The sequence below is a fragment of the Parus major genome, chromosome 6, assembly GCF_001522545.3.
Source record: "Parus major isolate Abel chromosome 6, Parus_major1.1, whole genome shotgun sequence".
Taxonomy (NCBI): domain Eukaryota; kingdom Metazoa; phylum Chordata; class Aves; order Passeriformes; family Paridae; genus Parus; species Parus major.
The window spans coordinates 29,910,109-29,933,634 of record NC_031775.1 but is presented as its reverse complement, the minus strand read 5'-3'; the positions used below and the strand labels follow the sequence as shown (position 1 = coordinate 29,933,634).

The 23,526-nt window shown below is 42.6% G+C and overlaps 1 protein-coding gene across 4 annotated transcripts in view; it reads right to left on the bottom strand.

The window, feature by feature from the left end:
- Positions 1 to 23,526, bottom strand: part of TACC2 (transforming acidic coiled-coil containing protein 2) — a 117,787-nt gene that overhangs the window by 38,152 nt on the left and 56,109 nt on the right. For all 4 annotated transcript variants that reach the window (XM_015633006.3, XM_019007250.1, XM_019007251.1 and 1 more), the window contains one exon: positions 34 to 197. In XM_015633006.3, coding sequence (XP_015488492.1) covers positions 34 to 197 — 164 coding nt within the window. The remainder of the gene's footprint in view (positions 1 to 33; positions 198 to 23,526) is intronic.

The window sequence follows — 23,526 nt, the reverse complement described above, 5'->3', positions numbered from 1 at the left end:
TCACCTCCCTCAGTAACATGTTCCACTCATTACCTGTATCTTCCACGGACAGCTGAGGTTTTATTTCTTGTTCTGCTACGTCTGCAACAACTGCTGCTGCTGCTGCTGCTTCAGGGGGTGGCTGTGGAGGTGAAGGTGGTGCCTTGACAGGTGTAGTGGACTCTGGGGTCTCAAAAGCTTCTTCAGAGTCAGAGCTCCTGGGGAAAATCAAAGCACAGACTGGTGAGCACAGGAGGATTCAGGTTTGCAGTCAGGCCTGGCAATGCTGGGCATCCTGAGCTGGTGGCACAGACCTCAGCTCTCAGGCTACCTCTGCATTTCCCAAAGGAGATTTGACACTCCAGTGTGGCTCCAGAGCAGGAGGTCATGGCTGTGCTCTTCTCCCTAGACAGGTATTTATGTAATTTGTGTTACAGAAGTGAACACACACCTGGAAATGAATCCATCCTGCAAAACCTGCTTTGCAGTGTGAGGGTGGCTCAGCCACACAGACCAATCAATAACCCCTTGTGTTACTCCTCTGCACAAGCACAACTAAATTACCAAAAAAATATAAAGACTCTTCTGAAGAGCATTTCCTAGCTTCATATAAAGCCCCCAAATATCTAAAACAGCACCAAATTTCTTTGTGTGCTCTCAAGGCTGAGAAAGCAGACATGAAGATATCTGAGGAGCAGTAAACTCTTGTGCATCCTCCTTCCACGGAAATACTAAATTCTATTTTCAGCAGAATTTAACCAGAATTTCCCTTTTCAGACAGACCTTGTGACATGAGGTAAGACAGCCTGTAAAATACATGGAATCCTGGTATTATCAATAATCCTTTTGTGGCATCATGTGCTCACAGGGACACAAAAACCCAGGGACCACCATGGGTTGGTGCCAGCCCAGGAAGGAGACAGCAGCACCCAAAATGCAGTCATTCAAGTGAAACACAAGCTTGAAAGGGAGAAACTCTACAAAATGATGAGCAACATAAACACTAAGTGAAGATCTAAACCATTCAAGGAAACACAGCTTGCTCTTAGAGGTGTACAGCCATATGAAACTGTCCTTCTAGGTCTGGAAACTATAGATCATACTTCTTCTTAAACTGAGCCCAAATTATCAACATTTCATCCTTTGTTTGGGAGCAAGGAATGCAGTAACAACGGTGTCATATTCAATATGCACTGAACATATGTTCAAAATACATTCAATAAGCATTTCTGTTGGTCAGATGCAGTTTTGGACTGCTGGTCTGTAATGAAGTAAATTGAACACAGGAGCTTGCTAAAGGACAGGACTGCTTTGCATCTTCCCAGTAGTTCTGTGTTGCCATAAAACCAGAAGCCATTTCATCCTCCAGAAACACTCCACAAGCCACCCCAAATCAAGGACTTCTCTCATTTTATTTGGGTTAGAAGGTAACTGAGCTGCCAGATTCTGTTTGGTTTCCTGGGACTCGTGATTATTTCAAGCAGCTCCATGTCAAGAGAAGTACAAATACAGGATTTGTATTCATTTGCCTGAATCTATCACAGCATAAAGCCTTAGGAGAGTTGGGGAAGAAGACACCCCAGTGTCACCCCTGACACCCTGAGAAGCACAGTGGTCCCAATTTTCTTTCTTCTTCTCTGCAGAATCCCAGAGAGAGCTCCCACCTCCTCCCACCCTACCAGGATGCACATCATGACCCTGTGCCAACCAAATCCTGGCTCACACCCCTACTCCTGAAGCAAAAGGAATTCTACTCAGTTTTAACTTTGGATCTTTGGAGATTGCTTTTTTTCCCTCCCCAGACTTACACAGCTCAAAACCACTATGTCCAGCTTCCCATTATATCTGCTTTTGCAGCTCCTCAGAAAGCCTTTGTGCCACTTCTTTAACCCTCCTCATTCTTCAGGCCACAGAACAGTCAAACTGGAACAGGCACACTGCATCATTTTAAATCATATCCCTACAAAGACACACCACGTTTTAAGTTCTACATATTTTAAGCTTAAAGAACAGCTGCAAACAAAAGGCTTCTACAAACAAAGCTTCACAATAGGTATTCAAAAACAACAACAAAAGCAGCTTTCTCCTTCCTCCATGGAGCTGGTTCAGGAAACTTTAAAGTTGAAAAATCAAAGAGAAACAGAGTTGTGTGATATTTTTTTCCCAGTGTCATAAAAATAAACCCAGGAAGTTATCATCTAAACCAAGAAAATGAGAAGTAATTCATATCTCTTAGGCTTTCACGTAATTTTTCAGTGTGTTGCATTTAATGTTTCACCCTCTACAATTTGAACTCAAAGTTTAGCTCTGTAAAACAATAATGTTTAGACTCCTTTTTACCCAAACTGTCTGTACAGCACATGTAACATACACAGTAACTGGAATGGAAGAAAACCCCTCTATTTTCATACCCTACTCAAAGGAGGACTTGTTAAACTCCCTTGATGAAGCAATACTGTGTCCTCCTTAGTTAAATTATGGATAGAATTGGTGGCTGTTCATCTACCTTTTAAAGGAGCTCCCTTTGTTTACTTGGTCTCCTCCTTGGATGAATTGGGCATAACCATTTGAAGTAAAATACTTGTTCGTATCTGTTCACTGCATGAGTTCCCACTCTGGAAAACCTCGAGTCTGTGAACAGACAGTTGAGGTGCCTGAGCTCCAGAAAAAGGCTTTGTTTTGCTAATATTTAATCATTCCCAAAAGATTCTGATGCAACATTCCTGATTTTCAGCTAGTACAATCAAGTAAGAACTGTTTTAACCATAACTCAAATCCTGATGTGCTTGTTATGAGAAGCAACTGTGCTCACAAAGAAAATTCTGTTTAACAAAGAAACACTAAGGGAAGCTTAATACCAGAAAAACCTTCTTTATCACAACCTGGGATCTGGGCAAGGGCATAAAGCCTGGAAGCACATTCCAGTACTATGCTCCAAAGTCAACCTGGAAATATTCAATCTTGGGTTTAGTTTTCCTTAGTGAAAATAGGGATGATCTCTGAAGTGAGATGTTTTTTTAAGACTATAGTCCTATGTTCAAATGTTAAGAAAAGATTTTCCCAGAACAACAGGATTTTCTGTGAAAAGGAAATTACCTATTTCAGCCAGTTCAATTCACAATGCCTTTTCTCTGAGAAATTCAGGGAATGCATGGAACAAAAAGAAATAATGCTGCTGCTGTACAGTTCTTGGTGCAAAACAAGACTGCCAAATTGTGATACACCCTGAGAGCCAGCACCAACTCAAAGCTGCACAAGGAGCAGCCACCACAGGTCCAGCTGTGGGCAGGTTCTCAGCAAAGGAAGGGTCTGGTACCATCGAGAAGATGACTGAAGCTCCAGCCAAGGATGAAGCAAAGAGCAGAGTGTGAGCCTGCAGGATTTGTTTGTGGGGCAGTGATGGGAGCTACAGGAAGGACCACACATTCATGCATCTGATCAGCCAGCATGGGAAATTAGTGGGACCCTACTTTCATAACATGTCATACACATCTTTCCATCTGTATCCTTTGGATTTTGTACATAACAGGTGAACAAATATAGACTGTAGAAGTCCCAAAACATTCTTTCAGTCTGTCTCTTTCATGTCCCTTCTTGAAAGACAGTGGTCAACAGTAAATATAACACATACAGATGGGGGTCCCACAGCAGGGGAGAACAGGGAAATCCAAGAATCAGACTAGACCAACCAAATTTGCCAACACTGCATCAACTTGTGGAGTCTGAGCACTCCCACTCTCATCTGGGAAGCCTGAGCTCCTGCCCAGCCTGTTACATAAATCTCTGGAGGAAGTACTGAAGGCAGTCACCAGGGTTGACCTCTCTTCCTCACCTCTGGCTCTGTGGAAACCCAGCCTCATAAGTTACATTACTTTTTTTTTATAAACTACAGGTTCTTCCAATTTAAATCCTCCCCGATTTCAGAATGAAAAACCACTTTTTTGTCGGTGTAGCTGGAAAGCAGTCAGGAAGCAAGAATGAGATTTCTTCATTCCCCTGCCTCTCCTCACTGCCTGCCCTCGTCAGGCAGACACAGCCCCTGAAGTGAGGTCACCCCAGTTGCCACCTGGAAACTCAATTCATTAAAAAGTAGCTTTCAACAGAGCTGTGGCCTTGGGCCATGGTGGGAACACTGCCATCTGCCTCGGGTTCCTCCAATATTTACACTGCAGCAGCACAGCCAGCACCACCGTGCTGCTGGTCTCATTTCACAGCACAGAAAAGGAATATAAAAGAAACTTTGGACTTTGACATGAGGACTGAGCTCACCAGCATCACCTCCTATGGAGGTGCTCGAGGGAGCAAAACTGGAACTGGGATGTGTCAAGGGAGCTCCACAGGCTTTTGGAGAGTTACTTCATGTAGTGTTAAATCTACATAGGATTTTTATTTAGTGTACAGCCTACTTCAAGAAAAAAAACCCCATGCCTGACTACTTTATGAAGTACTGATCTACTGATGAACAATCTGGAGAGGAAATAGGGGGTGATATTATGAATTTCTGAAGCCAGGAGTTGGGAGCTGCATTACTGAGAAGTGCTGCCTGTGTTGAGAGTGGGGAGAGGGGAATGGAGCCAAAGGAGCTGCTCTCCAATTACTTCAATTTGTACATTTTCATCCAAACTTTGTACTTAGGATAAAGTATGGCTCATTTCCCTAATTAATGGAATGTGTCCTGTATTGAGGTCTCTCCTACCTGTCAGCAACATCAGTGATGCCTTGCCAGCACTCCATAAACTCAACTTCCTCTCTGCTGCTCAAAAAACTGTTCACCAATGGTTTTGCCTATTTTATTGACATGACAACTTCATTCTCATGGTATATTGAGAAATAGGACATATTGGGAGGAAATAAACCAGGCAATCTTAGAACACACAACAACAACAAAACCAACCTGTGCTCCATCGCCACCCAAGAGTGCTCAGAGGGTAATGCAATGAAAGCAAGCACTGCAAAGGTTCATTGGAGAGCTGATGTTTGCAGATTGCCCTCTAACTGCAGTGTGAGCTACATTTGGAGGTGTACAGTGAAAATGGGATTCAGAAGATGTGCAATTCCTCCTTGACCAGTTTTAACAGTCTTTTCCTGAGGTACAGCTGGACTCGCTGTGGGGGAGGAGACAGAAATGGGGATTTTTGTCTGGTTTTTTTTTCCCATCTCATCTTTAGATCCCCAAGTTCTTTACAACTGGCTAGAGCTGCAGCTCAAGGGGAAAATGTCCAAGTACATCCATTGCCTCTAGGAAACATAACTCACACTGAAGTCCTCTGCAGACCCATTTCCCTGAGCCTTAGGACTCAAACAAGGAATCTGTCACCAGGGGATCGCCACACAGTGCTCAGCTCCTGTTCAAGGTACTGGCAGGGATCTGAGGCAAACACAGAGTCCAAGGCCGTGGCATGAAGGACCCAAATGTGCAAACACTGCAGTGCTAATGCAAAAGCACCATCTGTGGCAAGACCTAAAGGAAACAGATTCCATCAGGTCTGGCCCGCCAAAGCATTTGCAGCTGTTGTATCATAAATTTAAGGTATAAATTTCACATGAGTATTTACTGAACAATTTATCATGCACCATGAGAGGAAACTCAATCAGTGAGAAAAGGAGAAAAAAACTAAAAACCAAACCAAGCAACTTTCTAGATTGTTCAATTTAGTATTGAAGATTAATTTTGGCTTTCATTCTTGGTATCTCCCACTGGGAGATGAGCTGGAAATAAAAAGGAGGAATGAGTTCTGTAGTTTCACCTCCATCGATCATTTTCAGAGATGATCCTCATAAAGCTTGCATGAATAATTCAGGTGTGGTTTACTGATGAGCCTGGGACCAAGGATACAGGAGTGGCTGTGTCCTTCTAAGGTCAATCAGGTTGTGTGTTACTTAAGCAGGCACTTTTACTGCAGTGGCAAGGGCCACACAGGCTGACAGATTTGGAAAGACACTCAGTAACTCCAAGCTTTAGAGTTTCTAAAGCCAGAGAGACAAGGCAGTCAGAGATATGCATTAATTTCAGTCAAAGTAATTCACTATAAAAATTTGATAAAAACTTTTTCAGATTTCCAGGTGTCATTTTCAATGGTTAAACTGATTTTCTCTTAAAAATCCCCCAAACCCGAGTAAGCTACAGCAAAAAAAGAACACTGAGACAGGATGTTCCAGCAATACATCTTTCCAGATGAAGATCAATCCTGCTCTCAACTCTGCCTCTGAAGTGCTGCACATACACAGAATCATAAAATAGTGTGGGTTGGAGGGGACCTTTGAAGTTCATTGAGTTCAGTGCTCTTGGTCAGTTCAGCTCAAGCCTGCTTTATCCACTCAGGCTGGAACATTTAAACATCATGAACAGTTTCTTGTTATACAGAGTCCAGAGGGAGAAAATGACTGGTCATTACATTTTACATTTGAGGGTTTTTTCCTTTTGTTTATATAAAATTAAATAACTGACAATCTCTCATAATTCATCTTGTGGTATCACCTGTGGTACAGTTACACAAATCTAATACAGAGACACATACAGTCTTCCCTCTTTTTCTTTTTTCCCTTCAGACTCCTACAAATACAGCCCTGCATAGTAATTCAAAAACATCAGGAGAGCCCAAATGGTAATTCCTTTCCTGGAGATCAAGTTACCACTTCAGGCCAGCAGCCATTAGCTGACCCAAGGGCCTACTTGTGAGGACCAAGAATGTTCTACAGCTACAAGAAAAGGTCATTTTCCTAATCCAAGCACTAGGTCAGGATAATATCAAGCATGTGCCAACTTTCTATGCTGTGATTTTTACATATTATTTGCCTACACAGTGACTTCCAGCTAACATGATGTTCCCCAATAATTATCTTCTTTTAACATAATGATTGTTTGTGATTACATGTTTTGAATCTGAAACATCCCTACAGATTTGAAATTTTGATATTAAATTTGTATAGCAACCCACAGAAAATATAGATGCAATGATGGAGTTATCTGGTTATTTTAGGTATTAATATTTGGCATCTGCCAAATTGGAATTAGTCTCCCTATCAAATCTAGCACCCACAGATATTCTGAATACATGGTTTTAGAAAACAATGCACATATATGTGGTGAGTGGCATAAACCTCACAAACTATTCCCCCTTTCTTTAATAAAACATACCTTTGAAATTACAGGGTGTCTCAAAATAATTCAGGACCCTCTCTGGGGGTTGGAGCAGATGATCTCCAGAGGTCCCTTCCAACTTCAACCACTCTGATTGTGTGAAACTGTGAAAGCCAGTAACCTCAGCCCAGGACGAGGGTGCTGGAGCTGAAAGATGGGTGACACTTGAGGGCCCATGGAAAGCCATCTGTCCTGCTGCCTCTGTCCCCAGGGGAATGCTCTCAGGGCTGGATCTGATGCATGCAGGAGCCAGGAGCTGGGGGAGGCACCGACACATCACTTACGTGTCACCACACTCCGTTTACAAGACAGTTCATTTAGGGACACATTTCTAACCATTAACTATTAATGGACCACTCTCACACTATTGTAGGGCAAAGTGACAAAGTCATCCATCCTAGGATTAAATAAATTCACAATAACCCCATACTGTGAGACCAACCACAAAAGGAGTCACAAGAAGATGATGTTAGGAAGGAAACAGATCACCAAGCTTTCCTTCAGCTCACATCCTGCTCCCACAGGCATGGCACCGTTGTCCCACAGGAACATTATTACTGATGTGCATACACAGGATGAGAATGAAGCCTTGAGAATATAATAAAATTGTGTTTGGTACCTGTAAGGTGGACACAGGTAAACCACAGGGTACCATTGTCTGAGGGTCTACTCCAGTGATGTGCAAAATGCCCCAGACCACTGACCAGGAGCCAGTGGGAATTCAGAGATTTCTAGTGCTGAGTTTGCACTGACAAAGTGCATCACCTTATGGGGAATCCTTCAGTCTGCTAGCTGTGTGTATGGCACACGTACAGAATATATATCATATGTGCAAATAATCATAATAATCATATGTGCAAAAGGCAATCACACCTTGTGCTACTCACCTGCAACACTCGTGCCAGATTCTACACATTTCTGTCTTGCAAAGTCTGACCATCAAAACAAAGCCATGGTTTCATCACAGGTTTATTTCAGCTTAATAATGCTGAAGAATAATTTTAGTCCTACTTCATAAGTCACCACTGCTGAGTCACCAGATCTCTTTTACTTTTACTTTAAAACCGGGTATGGCTCAATGGAAAGTACAACTTCAGCTTCTTTAATCATAGCAATTTCAATTAATTTTATAGAAGAAATCCATGAACTGGGATGAGGTTAATTTCCTTGGTATCTTCATTCTTTATCCTGCTGTCTTTCTGATGCATTAAAATAGTAATTAAAAACAATACTGTAGGACAGAGGAAGTGAGGGCCATTTTTTAAACAGGGTTTTTGTAAAAAAAACACAATCAAAGCTGGAAGGTTTAAACATAAATCATGTTTTGCATTCAGAGTAATATTCCACAAAATCATCTGCAGTTCCTTCCTCAGTAGAAGCTTTCTGCTCAACCCAAGAGCAGGATAACATCATGTGTTCATTTTATAACCTGAGCTATGAAGCAGCAGAGAAGCAACCTTTGCAATTCTCACTTAAGAATAAAGCTTTTGTCAAATAAATCCCATCCCACCGAAACGACAGTTGCACAAGAGCTCATACTGACAGGGATGTGTGCAGAAAACAGGGCAGGAGCTCCTCTCCAGGGGAAGATTTCAATATTATTTCAGCATAAACATTCCTACAGAAAGCACAGCTCAGTGGTGGCACTTGCCAGCCCACAAGGATGTGCTGTGAGACGCACAAGGCTGAATTTCAGGACACAAGGAGGAAGGTGATGCTGCAGGCAGAGTCATTCCCCTGCCCTGAGAGGTTCTGTGCCTCTCCTCATGCTGAGCCCAAAGGGTGTCAAATCCTCTGCTGCCCCAGAGCTGAGCTGTCAGTGATGGACACCAGGGTAAATTGGGTGTGATTTGGTGAACATGCTCACACACTGCTGCTGATGTGATGCTACGGAGTCACCTCTCAGCTCTTCCAATAAAGGGGCTTCCAAGCTGAAATCCTGGGATAACTCAGTGTCTGAGCTCACAGACAAGATTCTGGATTTTCTTTCTTTACATAGGTGATATAACAGAAATATGGTGATAAGGCTTCCCCTTTCGGATCATTATGTGGGACTTCAGCAACAGAAAATAATACCTTGTGTGTTATCCAAGCCACACAGATCGGCTTGGAAATGTGTCTTCTATAATAGATGGCAAAAAGAAAACTATGAATACCTTAAACATTTATCACATGCTATAAAAAGGCCTGTTTTTCCTCACAGGATGGCTATATTTAGAGAACAGGACTAGAACTGCAGTGGAGGAGAACTAAAAGGGCACAATCATCTTAAAAATAATGTTGAATTTGAGATTTTAGCCTATTGTCTTATAAGCAATCTTCCTACCATAAATGAAATGGGAAGAAGGAATTATTTTTTCCTGCTTTTTCTCTTTGTTTGTTCAGCAGTTTTGAGCACATTTTGTGCAGAAGCCAAATTCCCACTCCCCCAACAAAAGCCATTTCCTGCTTTCACACAGCAATGCTAGAGAAATGTCTCAAGCTGTGGGAAACCACATCTGAAGGAAAAAAGACTGCGGGATATAACATGGCACACTTACAGCAGCACTTCAATCTACTTAAATCATTTTTCTAACTGATTAGCAAGAAGTTCCCCATATTGCTTTAAATCATGTTAGATTTTTCATTTTTATTTCTTTTCCTGAGATCTAGCAGGGTATGTTTTTCAACACCACTGATCTAAATGAATAATAAAACAAACCCCCATCCTTTCTGGCCAGCCTGCTTTCTCTTTTACTGGCTTCAGCCTGAATAATGAAAATATCTATGCCACAGAAACGAGATTCAGAATTGAAATTGTTTTTTAAATCCCTATGCTCTTCTCAGGCAGATGCTTTATTCTCAGAGGTACAACAGGAAAAAGCAATTTAATTAAAGACACTCTTCTTCAGACATCACAACTGCAAATATACTAACATGTCCCTAAATCACCAGAGGCTGCTGAATATTCAACCACAGAAACCTTTTAAGAAAGATGCAGGATGCCCCAATATCAAAGGTGGAAAATACTTAAATATAACCAGTTAATACATAATAATCCCAGCCAGTGATGCACTTTGCTTACCCTAGTGGGTTAGGGGTTGGTGTCTGAATCAGTATTTGAAATATTTAATAGCCCTGGCAGGTATCTTTCCTCTTCTTTTAGTCTCAAGGTCTAAAATTTTAATCCAGGAAACATCACTGTGTGAACTGTCCCCTCAAGAAAAAGCATCCTGTGCTCCTGCCACACAGCTTCATCAATGGGGAGCTGATCAATAACTCACTGGGATCCAGAGCCACGGGTTTGGACTTGCTTTGTTTACTGAAAACACCTTTTAGATGCAACAAGGCTTTGCAGAGCTACATCTGAGCTCTGCCACGCAGCTCCAAAGCAGGACCCAGGGACAAAAGAGCGGCTGTGGAGCACGAGGATGAACATGGACACCCACCATTCCTGGGGACCAGCGTTCCTGGGAGCACGGAGATTGCTGGGAACACTGAAATGTGCAGTAAGGCTGTGCTCCTGTAGTGCCTGTGGATGGCCTTTCCTTTCAGAAAGGAGACAAGGATTACATGGGGGTGGAGAAGCAGGGAGAACCTTCACTAAAAAGGAGAGAGAGGAGGAGAGACTCTCTGCTTTTAAGCTGCTCCATACTCCACCTTTTTATCCCTGCACAGCCTCCTAAAGAACTCTGCAAGATCCTCTCTAACCCTTATTCCTCTCCTTCAACACAAAAAGCAGCTGCATGGACAGAAATGTGGCCAGAGAGCAGTAGGAGCGAAGAACAAAAAAAGTGTATCTCAACCTCCTAACAACAACAGCAACAACATCTCTGCTTGGGCTCTACTCGTTCCATCTCCAGCCTCAGGTGGGTGAGATCCCTCTGCTGCTGCTCCAGCCCAGGGCAGCTCTGGAAGGTTTCCCACTGACCTCATTCACCTCTCCCATGGCACACTCGGTGCTGCTCCAGCTCCCGGGGAAGCCATCCCGTCCCTTCCCGTGGGTGCTGCGGGATCTCCCGGCTCAGGAAGCACCGACTCAGCACCCCAGGGTGATGGAAGGAGCAAACCCCTGATCTCCAGAGGCATTTCACCAGCTGGCACCCAGCTGGAGAGCCCACAGCTCAGCCAGGTGAGGAGCAAGGTGCTGAACCCTCCCTTCCCAAGCTCCTGCTCTGCTCCTGCGCTTGGGAACTTCAACAAAGGGATCTGAATTCCTTGCTCATCTTTCCTCTCCTTTAGCAACCAAACTGTTTTCCCTGGACTCATTTCTAAGGAGAGCAATGGGCTGTTGTTAATAAATAAATGCAGGTTCTTATGCTGAAAGATATCAAAGCCTTAAAGGAGCAGGAGCTTATGTGATGGTAACTGTACCCTGTGTCAGATACAACCTGGTTTACATTAAGCTCTATGAAAAAGCTGGTTTTGTTTAGGAAAACCATATTGTGTAAATTTGGACATAACTCTAAGGATTCCAATTAATCAAAATCAAATAAGCCTGAAATGGAAAGACAAGGATTTTCTCAAAGGTTACATATTTGTCCCAGGAGAACCAACAGCCCCGGTTCTTCCTCTGGAAGAGGTTTGCCAAGCATCCACTCATCCCCTGAATCACTCCTTGCAGCAGAGGGAGAGGATCTGTAGCAAACAATGCTGCAGGGCAGCAACAAACAAGAAATGGTTTGGGTCTGTCTCAGACATATCCACAGCTGCTTCAACCAAAATTCAGTTCATGTGAAACTTCAATCTGGTTTCCAGAGCCAAGGAAGGATCTCAATATCTTGTCTAGTGTCACCAATGAAAACTCTCAGGCCAAAACCTGCCTTACAAAAAAAATTAAGACTGTGGTGGAAAAAGGAAAGTAATTCAATTTTTTTCCATTAAGCTGTTTTTAATGGGAATAAAAAACATGATATCCATAGCCTGCTCCTAAATTCAGATGGTTGCTTCAGAGCATTTAAGGATCTGAAAAGAAATGACACTTTTCTTAGCTTTTTCCATAGTAAAAAATACATTTGCTTGTTTGCTTCTTACAGCAAACCCGCCCACTTTCTCCAAGAGAACGCAAACTGCATTTCTAGCTGTAATTACAACTCTGCCTCTTTCCACTCAAAAGCCTTTTTACCTGGACTACATAAGAAGCTTGGTACATAGCTAAATCCTAACAAGGCATCGGAGATGGATAAGGAAATGGTATCCAAGACATAAGCAAATATAAAAACTGTAGGTGCTCCGGTCTTAAAACAAAGGAAATGTGTTTGTAAGAGACAGAACTGCTTTTCTGGGTGCAGTAATCATGTTAGAGAAACATTAAAAGCACCCAGACTATTACCTCTTGAAACAGCGCTGAAGAGCATCTTTGATTTAAATCTAACAATCAGTTCCTCTGGCTGCTGGGTCAACACAAGCGAAAAGCAAAAAAGCAAACGCAGCCAGGGCAACAGCTCTGCTGGTAAATGACAGCCACAATGCATGTGCAGGAAATGCCTTTTCATTCATGTTTTTATCACCTCACATCAGTTTGTATTTTCCAATTTGCCTGCATGTCATAATACATAATAGATGACAGCAGCTCCGTTACACATGGCATAGGGCACCCCACTCCGTATGGAGAGCTTTTGAGCACACATGGGTTTGCCAGACGTGTGCTGTGCCTCGTTAATAGAGGGCTGAGGGAGGCTGGGGTCTTTTCATTTTGTTTTCAAGTCTAAACGTGACCTGCCTACTTCCAGTGACAGAAGAAGTGGTTGATGTAACCACCTCTCATATCAAAGGGAGTGCTGTCATTGACTTCAGAGATGAGATCCTTTGGGCTCAAATAAGGGAGGCTGGAATGAAAGACAGGGAAGCTTGACAGAAGAATCTCCTCGTTACCTCTGGTACATCTTAAGTAAAACATCCCCATGGCTTCCAGCAATCCACCCTATTTAGCAGACAAACCCAGCAGATAGAGCATCCTCTAATTACTGATGGGGTTGCTCACTGAAGGCTGTCAATAAGAGGAAGAAGAAAACAAATTTATGTTTCTACATAATAAGCTGACAATAGGCAGAACTGTCTGTCAAGGGATTAACTCAGACTAATTACCAATTCAGTAAAAGCAGCTTCTCCTCCTCCCAAGACCCAAATTCTTTCAGTATTTTCTAAATATATATATATATATATATATATATATATCACTCTTCCATGTGCATATATTTATTTAGACCATTTTCCTATGTATGAGTGTGTAATACTGTGCCAATATTTCACCAGACTAATTTCTTTCAAACTTTTAAGAACCACAAAATGGATTCTTCCAGGTTTGGGAAATAGAAAAAAAAAAAAATTGGTGGCAAGTAAGGACTGTTTTTTTACACATATGAAGTGATAACTTTAATAAATACATGTGTATACAGATGCTTACACAAAGAAAACTGCTCACATCTCCTGTGCAGAAGGCTGAGGCTATCCAGTTTAAATTTTTCTGAGTCTCTCCAGTAACCAACAAACAAAAGACCACGCAGCAGAAGAAATATTGAAAAACAACCCACCGGGACACCAACATCTTGGCCTGCTACCAATGATCAGTGACATTCAATTTCTTTTTTGGAGCCTGCTCCAGCTCCCACTGAAGTCAGTGGGCATTTCACTATCAGCTTCAGTGGGAGCTGGCTCAGGCTTCAGTCATTTTCCCCTTGGATTGGCAAGGGATGCAAATGTTAGAGACGCAGCATGTAGAGCTCCTGATGGGAGGAAATAACACATCAGCGGCCCTTTGGCTGATCAAGAAATGGGCACTGAATGTAAATCCTGCCCAGTTGCTGCAAGGACAGCAACCATAATGCAACCAGAAAAGCAAGGTGTGGTTCCTGCTCAGGAGAAAGAAACTCTATTCCCTTAAAAAATCCCCATACGTTTCAGGGATGACAAGTGCCTAAGAGCTCTCAGCATTTAAACATTTAAAACCCTAGCAACGTTTCCAGTTTGCTAATGCTTAGAAAACATTACCAACAGATAGAAATATACTACAAATAAAAGCACTAAAGATGAAGGTGGTAGCACTTGGCAAGCTCATTTCTGCTCACACCCTGAGCAAGGCAGCACTGGCATCTCAGACAGCGCATGCAAGGACCAGACGTGTGCGTGCACACAACAAATCCGTGCACACTGAACATCATCTCACTGTCACTGCCTTTTATTTCAGCAGAGCCCACTCCTGTTATCTGATGGAAACGTGCCCCCGATTGAGCTCAATCTGTGACCACCAGGGTGCCTGCTGCGATTTGCAGAGCACATGACAGCGCTCATAGCGTCAGCAGCGAGGTCTGAGCCACCCCACTTTCATTTGCAGTTAACTTTTATTGTCAGGGGCTTCCCTTGGGCTTTCCCTTTTTTATCATTCCAAATTGACTTTTCTTTTTTCTTTAAATAAAAGGGCAATTGTCTGCTGCCAGTGAGTGCTAACAATCCACAATGAGCAACAGAACACCCCAGGCTGTCAGTACCAATAGTGGGTTTATTACAAATACTTTTATCCTGGCTGAAACAAATTTACATTAAAATTGGGAATTTGGCATACACATACAGAAAGGGCATATTTAATCATAAATACACTCTAAAATCTTAACCTAGACCCCTTTTCAGCATGGACTGTAAAACCAATTTATTTCTACAACTTTCCCTAGTGTTTAATCAAGAAGTCCACCACAGGATACACTGGAGGAACTCCTAAAGCTGCAGCTATTTAAGGAATTTGTTTGCTTCTAGTCTTTTATTTTTTTATGCTATTCTACTCTAGTAAAGATTCCTGATTGACATCCCCCCATTCTAATGAACTCAGGGCAGCCAAACCCAGCCCTGCTCTCCCTTTGTGGAGCAGCTCTCCTTAGGGCAATCAGCCTCTGCTGATGGCAGAAATGATGACTTCAGGGATGCTGGAACTGTGTGGGCAGCTGCCCAACTTGCCTGGGACATGGCCAGATGTTTCTGCCTCTGAGCCATCACTGCCATTAAGGAATTTGCTTATGTGAGCAACGCAAGTCAAATGCAACCTCATTTAAAAAGCATTGGTAAAAGTTACAGTGATAAGGGAATAAAGTCAAAACCTCACACCAGAACTGATGAGCATGACATCCCATGAGGATGTTCTTGTTTCATAAAACAGGCTCATGTTTTCTCAAGCATAAAGAAACACCTTCATTCTTATCTCATTTTGAAGAGTATTTAATTAAAGAAAGCAGCACACCCTCTTGGTGATTTATTCAATATAAGATTAGTAATACCTTCCACAAACTCCTCCCAAGGACATCAACAGTTACTGAATGATGCCTGTGCTAAAAATGTATCTTTTGATTATGTCAGACCTTAAAAGATCATCTTGAAACCCCACAAGAATGACTTAATGCAAAAGATGAGTATGTTTATATATAAAAGGAGTCATTGAGAGAGATGACAATATAATTTGCTTAAGTGCCCCCCAAATGTATAAATATATACATATACACCTTGATCAATATGTTCATCCAACAGAATGCATTCCTAAAGGACTGTGAAAATTTGAGCTAGAAATCCTGAACCCTGTTTCAGCAACATGTCTTTTATTGCCCAGTCCTTGCACCACTGTTTAAAATCAACAGCAGTGTGTGAAGATGAAAATGGAATTTATAGTGCTGTAAAGACAGTGAGGCATCCATTTATTCCACTGTATTACTAAAATAGATGCTCTTCATAGGAATGTCAGATGGAACTATAGGGGAAAAAATATTAATTGCTGAAGCTACACATCAAAAGAACAAAGGATGCAGAAATGTTAGGCCTGTATCTTACAAATATAACAAGTCACTGTCAAGCAAAGCTATCTGCTGATATATTGGAATATGACAATAGGGAGCAGATAGCCACTTGTAAGGCCTATTACAGAGGCAAAACTATCAGTTACTGCTCTATCATTCCCCAATGGCTCTGAAGCACTTATCTCAAACACACAAATGATGTCTCAGCCATAATCAGAGCTACCTTAACAAGCACACATTACATTAAAAAAAAATAAATAAATTAAAGAGACCTATATAAGGTTAGTTTGTCGACTAGCCCTAATGGATGAACACCTAAAACTTACCAAAATATATATTCAGTAATGAAGGCAGGAGTCAGACATGTTAAGATAAATATGATTTATATAACTGTAGTGACAAAATGAGGCAAGGCAGTCCTAAAATCCATTCAGAGGTAAGGTCCCTGCTCTAGCATTCCAGCTCTCTAGCCTGGGGTGGAGGGTTAAGGAGAAAAGACTTGGCTAAGTAAACTGATAAATCCTGTACCAATAAACTACAAAATCCTATTTACAAATGGGAAATGATGCTGCTATACCTGCATGCACATACACATTTCTGCACTTTTATATATGATTTAGCCACCCAGAAGAGTGCTAACTCCCTCTGAACAAGCACAATTTGTCTGCTTTTTGCTCCCTCCCTCAGCCAATCTTTCCGAGTCGGCCTTCAGTGAGGAGAGATCTAAGGACACCTTGCTTATGCTTCATCAGAGGCTATAACGCCGTGACAGGGATGGATGTGACAAGGTTGATGTGACCTGAAAAACAGTATCGGTGCAGAGAAAAGCAGAAAGAAGCCCTGATAAAAAGCACGGCGAAACGGAGCTCCACGCTGCGCATTTTAACCCGAAAGCACAGAGGTGGCGGTGGGCTCGGGAAGGGGGAAGGGGCTGGGGATGGTGATTGTGTTTGAGTGATCACGCACCCGACACACGGACAGACAAAGCGTGCTGCTGGGCAGGCACACACAGGGAGCGCGGTGCCCTGGCACCAGCTCGCCCACAGCCGCCGGAGCCCGGCGCTGCCCCGGCCCCGAGCGAGCCCGCGCCGAACAAAGGCCTCAGGCACCCCCACCGCAGCCAAGGCACCCGCACTTACATGGCCTCAGACGGCTCCCGGACCAGGCCACCTGTCTGTGCCTGCTGCAGCGACTGCGAGCCTCCCATCCTCAGCGTGCCCTGGGCTCGGGGCTAGGCGACAGCAAGGCCGGCTTCCTCCGGAATCCCCCCGGCGAGCAGCCCCGGCAGCTCCGGCGCTGTGCAGGCTGCAGTGCTGCAGTGCAGATGGAAACAGCTGCTCGCATCAGTGGCAGCGCAGGCAGGAACACTTCGGCAGCTTCTCTTCTCTGAACTCTTGCCAGTTTTGGTGGTGGGTTGTTTGGTTTTGGGCTCGGTTTGTTGGTTTGGTTTGTTGGTTTTGTTTTTTTTTTCTGTCCAGATGAACGGTATTTATAAAATGAAACAAAACCCCGGCCGCTGTGACAGGGTAATCATCTGCTAAACAACAGCGGTCCGAACAGCTCCGGTGCAGGCGCCTGGAACCGTACTATTGGCTACGGAAAGCGGCTTTAAAAAAATAAATAAATAAAAGAAGAAGACGAAGAAAAGCAGACCCTCCCTTTAAGCACACACTGTCAGCTACTGTGGCTCTCTAAGGACCTACAGGCAGGACCATTACATTGTGTTGACTCAGCTGATTTGAAATGCAAATGTACGTGTGGCCCGGGTGCCGCGCACACATTTCCCCCCCAGCACCGACGGGTCGTGCTCATCGGGACGCTGGCACACAGGATTAATAAACAGAACGGCTCCTTTCTTTTCGTTCCACAAACCGGCTCATCCCTCTTGCGAAAAAAAAAATGGAATCTTCCGTGAGGAACGTAAAGAGAATATCATGAGCAGCCAAGGTAAACAAGCCAAAGTGGGAGCAGCTCTATCCAACACTGGGGCACTTTAACCATTCTGCTCCTGCCTGCACACACCCACTTGCTGGGCACTGACCTTAAGATAGGCGGGGAAGATCTTTAAGATCACAAAGCATTCCAAAACCTACAGATCAGCTTATCCTTTTGCCATCAAGGAGGTACCAGGGCACTGGGAATTCTAAGATGCTGAAAAGGATGGGCACCATCGCTCTCTGCATCCCTGTCGCTGGCAAATAACATGATTCACATACAAGCCGTGTTTCACATCATTAAAGAAGCAAAAAGAAAAAAAAATCAATTGCACTGCTGCCTATACCAAGAATTAAACTCGAGGGATACAAATGGCTTGCAGCTATGTAACAATTCTGGATACATCACAGGGCGGAGGGGTCAAAAGGATCAGATAAATTTAACAAAAATATTAAAACCTATTGACTTCCAAGCACCTATCACAGCACAGCTTTTATGCTCTACTGGAGGCCTCATCAGGCTCACACTTTCAACAGTTTCGGGGTTTTTTTTCTCTGCTTGCATAAATGGAAATCCAGTTGGGTTTTCTTGCTTGACAGGAGAATGACTGCTGAATACATGTGTAAGGTTCTGATTCTCTGGGTGCACCCACAATAAATTATTCTTGAGATAAGAGGAAACAAGGATGTTTAGTGAAGATTAAGAACTTTTCATGTCCCAAGGCTGCCTAAAATTTAATTCTGTTTTATGAACAGTATCAAGATGTAATTTATCTTCCTTTTCTCTAGTTTTTTTTTAAAACTATGGGGGAAAGCCTGTGAGCCAGCGCTTTGTTTAGCCACAAGCTTCCAAGCAAGTTATAATTTTGGGGTTGTTTTGTTTCTGATAAAAGGCAAACCCTCATTTCTTGCATCTCATTGCTCAAAACTCATCCCAAATGCACCAGAGAAGCAGCAGCACTGCCTCACTCAGGGACTGAGCTCCAGAACTTCTGGAGAAGGGCTGGGTGCCTGAGCCACAAGTGACCCCCAAACTCTGGAGTAGTGCCCAGCTCTACTCACCTTCCCTTGCCAAGGTGGTGGCAGCTCACTACAACCTCTGCATTTGCCATTCACAAGTAAGGAACACACAGAAAGTGGACAGAGTGTATGAAAATGTCCTATACAGTCTTTGGCAGTAGATTTGAAATGGTTAATAACTCCAGGATTTCCATCCAGTATGGGAAATCGATGATACCGGCCAACAGACTAAAATTACATGTCTGTTTCCAGAGTCCCTGTTAGGCTGAGGTTACAGCTCAGCTTCACTTTCGTGTGTGGCAGCTCTACCTAGTCTTTCAATTTCATAATAGCTCCCTGCTGGATTTCATTTGTTACAGAGAAAATGAAGACTCAGAGAAAACAAAAATCCCTAGAAAGGCAAACACCAAATTAAGTAAAGCCCTACCAGGTACCTGGAAGCCAAGAGGGAGAACACAGGCACTGTTTGTCCTGACAGTGAGGAAAACAGGAATATTCCTAACAAGTGCAAAGAATGCACTTAAAATACCTGTGTCAACTCCTTCAAGTTTCACATGAACATTTATTAAATAAACAAAGCCCTAATAAAGAAGGCTGGGATTGAATCCTATGCTGGGGCAGCATGATCTTTTCAGAAGCTGTACAGTGGAGATCTTTTTTCCATTCTCCAACATTTCTATGCAACAACTATTCCAATTGCAGTAGAAATGCAGGTCTTGGCAAACCTGCAGGATGAAGGGCTTCAGCCTTTGGAGCCCAGTTGTGGCCCTGGTCACTTTGCAGGTTCTGTCTGGGTTACAGAGGGCTCTGGGTTATGGTGAGGGGTGTCAGAGGTAAGGCATTGCCTCCTTCTCCCCTCCCAAGTTCTTGTGTGCTCATGGCACAATTCAGAGATTCACCAGAGGACAGCTCACCACCTCTGAGCTTCTCCTCCTCATAAAGAGCACAGGATTCCACTCTTCCCCTTGAAAAATAACCATCCAAGCAGCTCAGCTACAGCAATGTGAACTCCTGCTGGCCATGGTCTTCCACAAGAGAAGTGGCTGTAACTGAGCCTTGGACTGGACAGAGTTTATTGCCTATGGGATGAGTAACAAATACTAAACTGATGTCTCTGACCAACCCATGCAAGAAGTCACAAAGTAGATTTACTTCTGATTTGGCCATAAAATCTGTTACCCTACAAAGCTGCAGCCCATCCTGACTGGTAAATACCTCAGATGAGAGGAGCTCTACCTCTCCTGCCTGGCCCCAGCTCACCCTTTAGGCCTGCCAAGAAGCATCAACTCAGCACTAAATTTAGTGTGGGCTTTTAAAAATACCAGAACTGTGTTGACACCGAGTACATTTTGTAAGAACTTCTCTGGAACCTTAAAAACACACAGATGTAGCTCAAGAAGAAAAAAAAAATCCCATTGTAGCTTCAAAGGATTTAAAGATGCCCTAGGCACTTCAGCAGAGGGATTAAAAGCCATGTAGCAACTTACTGGGATCCTACTGCTGAAAAGCCTATTTAAGTATTCAGTACCACACTTTAAAATTAATAATTTTCTCTTTCTCTCTCTTTCACCTATTTAAGCAAGAGCCATATTTTGGCCTCTACTAAATTAATGTTTTATTGAAACTGGATGTCCACTGATCAGTTGTTTAAAACACTCACCAGACTCCTAAATATTTGGTCTCATGACATTTCATGTTTATATATAAATTCAAACTTTGGTCACTTGCACCCAATTTGAAAGTTTTGGCTTCCATCAAAAACAAAGCTGAGCAGGACCGTGATAAGGTTTGAAATATTGAAATTTATGTTCTGTTTCTTTGCTCTTGGCTTCAGTGTCCATCGTGCCAGGCATTTACACAAGTTATAAACATGACCACACATACACACACACACAGAACATCAAAGAGCCTGCTGAAAGAAAAGCCTCCCTCACACATCTATTCCCTAGGGAAGGAGCAGTGAATATTAAGCTGTACCTCCTAGCTGCAATGCATTATCGAGGTACTGTGCAGAAACAAGAACCATGTAAAAGAAAATGCAAAGACAGAGCAACACCAAACACCCCAGGCAAAAAGGGATTTCTCTGGTATCTGAATGCTGTTGCCACAGCTCCAAGGAACGATACTTCCTATAAAAAAGAAAAACAAAAACACAACAAAAAAACCAAACCAAACAAAAAAACAAAAAGCAGAAGATGGAGAAATGTTTTAAAAAACAGATTATTGTTTAAATATAATTCTCCCGCCTCCATAATTTTTATGTATACACACACACACACACACATATATATATATATATATATATATATACACACACATATATTTTCAAATTACACTGCCTTTGGACCCCAAAGCCTTGAATGCAGCTTGGGAAGAAGCTTTCACTCCAAAGCCTCTCTTATCTATAGGCTGCCTGGAATCAAAGGGTTCATGGCAAGGCAATCCACAATATCAGACTGCTAAGGAACAGCAGCATCTTCCCTAAAGGACTAAAAGGACCAAACTGCTTGGAAAAACTGACTCTATGGACAGAGGGGCAAAGCAAACGGTGCCTGGGGAGGCTGGCTGTGTTAGACAGCACATCAGCACATAAAAGCACTCACATCTTTTGAAGTGCAGTGGTGACAGCCCTTTTAGGACACCCAAGGCTGGAGACTCCCTAAAAGCCCTGCAGGAGCACCAGCCCTCCTGGCCTCTGCTGATCTGACTCTGTGCCAAGCCCTTCCAGAAACCCAGGTCTCCCAGGAGCAGAGCTGATCTTTGTGCTCCAGGGAAGGTCAAGCAGGCTGTTTTCAGCCATGTGGGCACTCAGGTTTGGAATTCATCTTTCTAAGGGTTATACAGCAGGCAGCTGACAGGCTTTTAAAGAATTCAAGCATTCTTCATTATAGGCTGCACAAAAATATGTAAGTCTAGACATGTAGTGCATATTTCTGTGCTTCTCTGCTCACCATGCATTTTGTCAGTCCTGAGACACCTTTATTTTCTTTTGCTTTGTCTTTATTCTGCAAATCAAATTCTCTTGCTCCTGTAGCCAGACTTTTGCTCCTTAGTCTCATCTCTCTCTCTTAGAAACAGAGGATGTAGCTTATAATTTCCACTTCCCTAGAGGAGAATCACTTAAAATTCCTTCTCAAGGAGCTGAAGCTGCTGCTGGAACACTACAAGGCATTTATGACCTTTCCTTTGGTTCTGCCCATTTTCTTGTTGACTCCAATCCTCTGCCATGCCCAGAGAAGGAAGGAAGGAGAAAGGGATCCACAGGGAATCTCTGTGAGACCACACTCATCATGTTTTGTTTTGTTTTTTCCAGCCAGGTCACTCCATGCTCCAGCTCTGCACCTGCACTGCTGTGGGACAGGGAGAACATTTAACACTGGTGCTGTCATTACCTCCCTCAGAAAGTCACAGCTAAGCACAGAAACACAACCAAACCCACTTTCAATCTCTGTCTCCAGAGGTGTGATTTTTTATTTTTTTTTTGCTTCAGGGAACAGAAAAAAATTAACTCTATTCCAGCCAAAGCCACAGTATTGTGAGCACACTGATTTAAAATTAAAAATCTTTATTATTTTGGAAGATGATAACCCAAACCACCTCCTGGAGGGCCAAGCTGCGACCTCTTGCTGCTGTCAAGTAGCAAGAGCAGTGGAAAAAAAGGAAATTTCTTTCTTTCTCTCCCTTAATTTTATGAGGGCCTTTGTGCTACAAATAAAAGAACAAAAAAGTTAGCTGAAACGTGACAAATTCCTCCCATTTTGGTATACTGGCAAAACCCAGTGAAAGGTTAACACAACTTGTAACATCTATGCTTTAGCAGTACCTAATAAATAGCCATGTACTGCAGTTTATGGCCATGGTATAGCTAAGTTATTATTACAATCTATAATCAGCCATTTAAAGATACGTTTATTGCCATCCTTCTAAAATCCTGTTATCCTTAGCTTAATTCCTTTCCCATACAGATAAATCAGAAATTCAGTCCTACATGGAGAATGACAGACCTTCAGATTGAAAACATGGATTTGTTGGTTTGGTGGTTTTTTTGTTAGCTGTAGGTTTTGGATTAGTTTTTTTCTCAGCATTTATCTTCTAATGATCTGAGAATGGGGCACTGATTCACAACTGGAGAGTGTAAATGAAATCTGAGCAGCAAAATAATTGCAGAGCGTTAAAATCAGTGGGGTATTTTTCAATACAGTTTTCAAGGAAAACAGAAGCAATTTGTTCGATTGCCTCTGTACATCAGCTGGCACAACACAGCCCTATCCAAGTCACCGTGGCACAAAATTATCCAGCACCAAACACCACGAGGAGATCTAGGTGTAAAACCTCACAGACTGAACTTGTCCTTACAGATCAAATACTCTGATAGACACATTGTCTGCTCCACCACTTATCTACATTAACATAGTGTGAGTGCTATATTTGCATTGATACACTCTTCATGAAAACACACAATGTCCCAGAGTTTCAAGCCTGAGCACCCTGACAGAATTCCCATCTGCTAATTCCAAGAAAACAGGAGTGAATGGTGATGATGCAGCCAGGATGGACACTGAAGCTGACAAGAAACAGACATTGGAGTGTATTAAAAATAAAAATAAGAATAAAAATAAGAATAAAAATAAGAATAAAAATAAGAATAAAAATAAGAATAAAAATAAGAATAAAAATAAGAATAAAAATAAGAATAAAA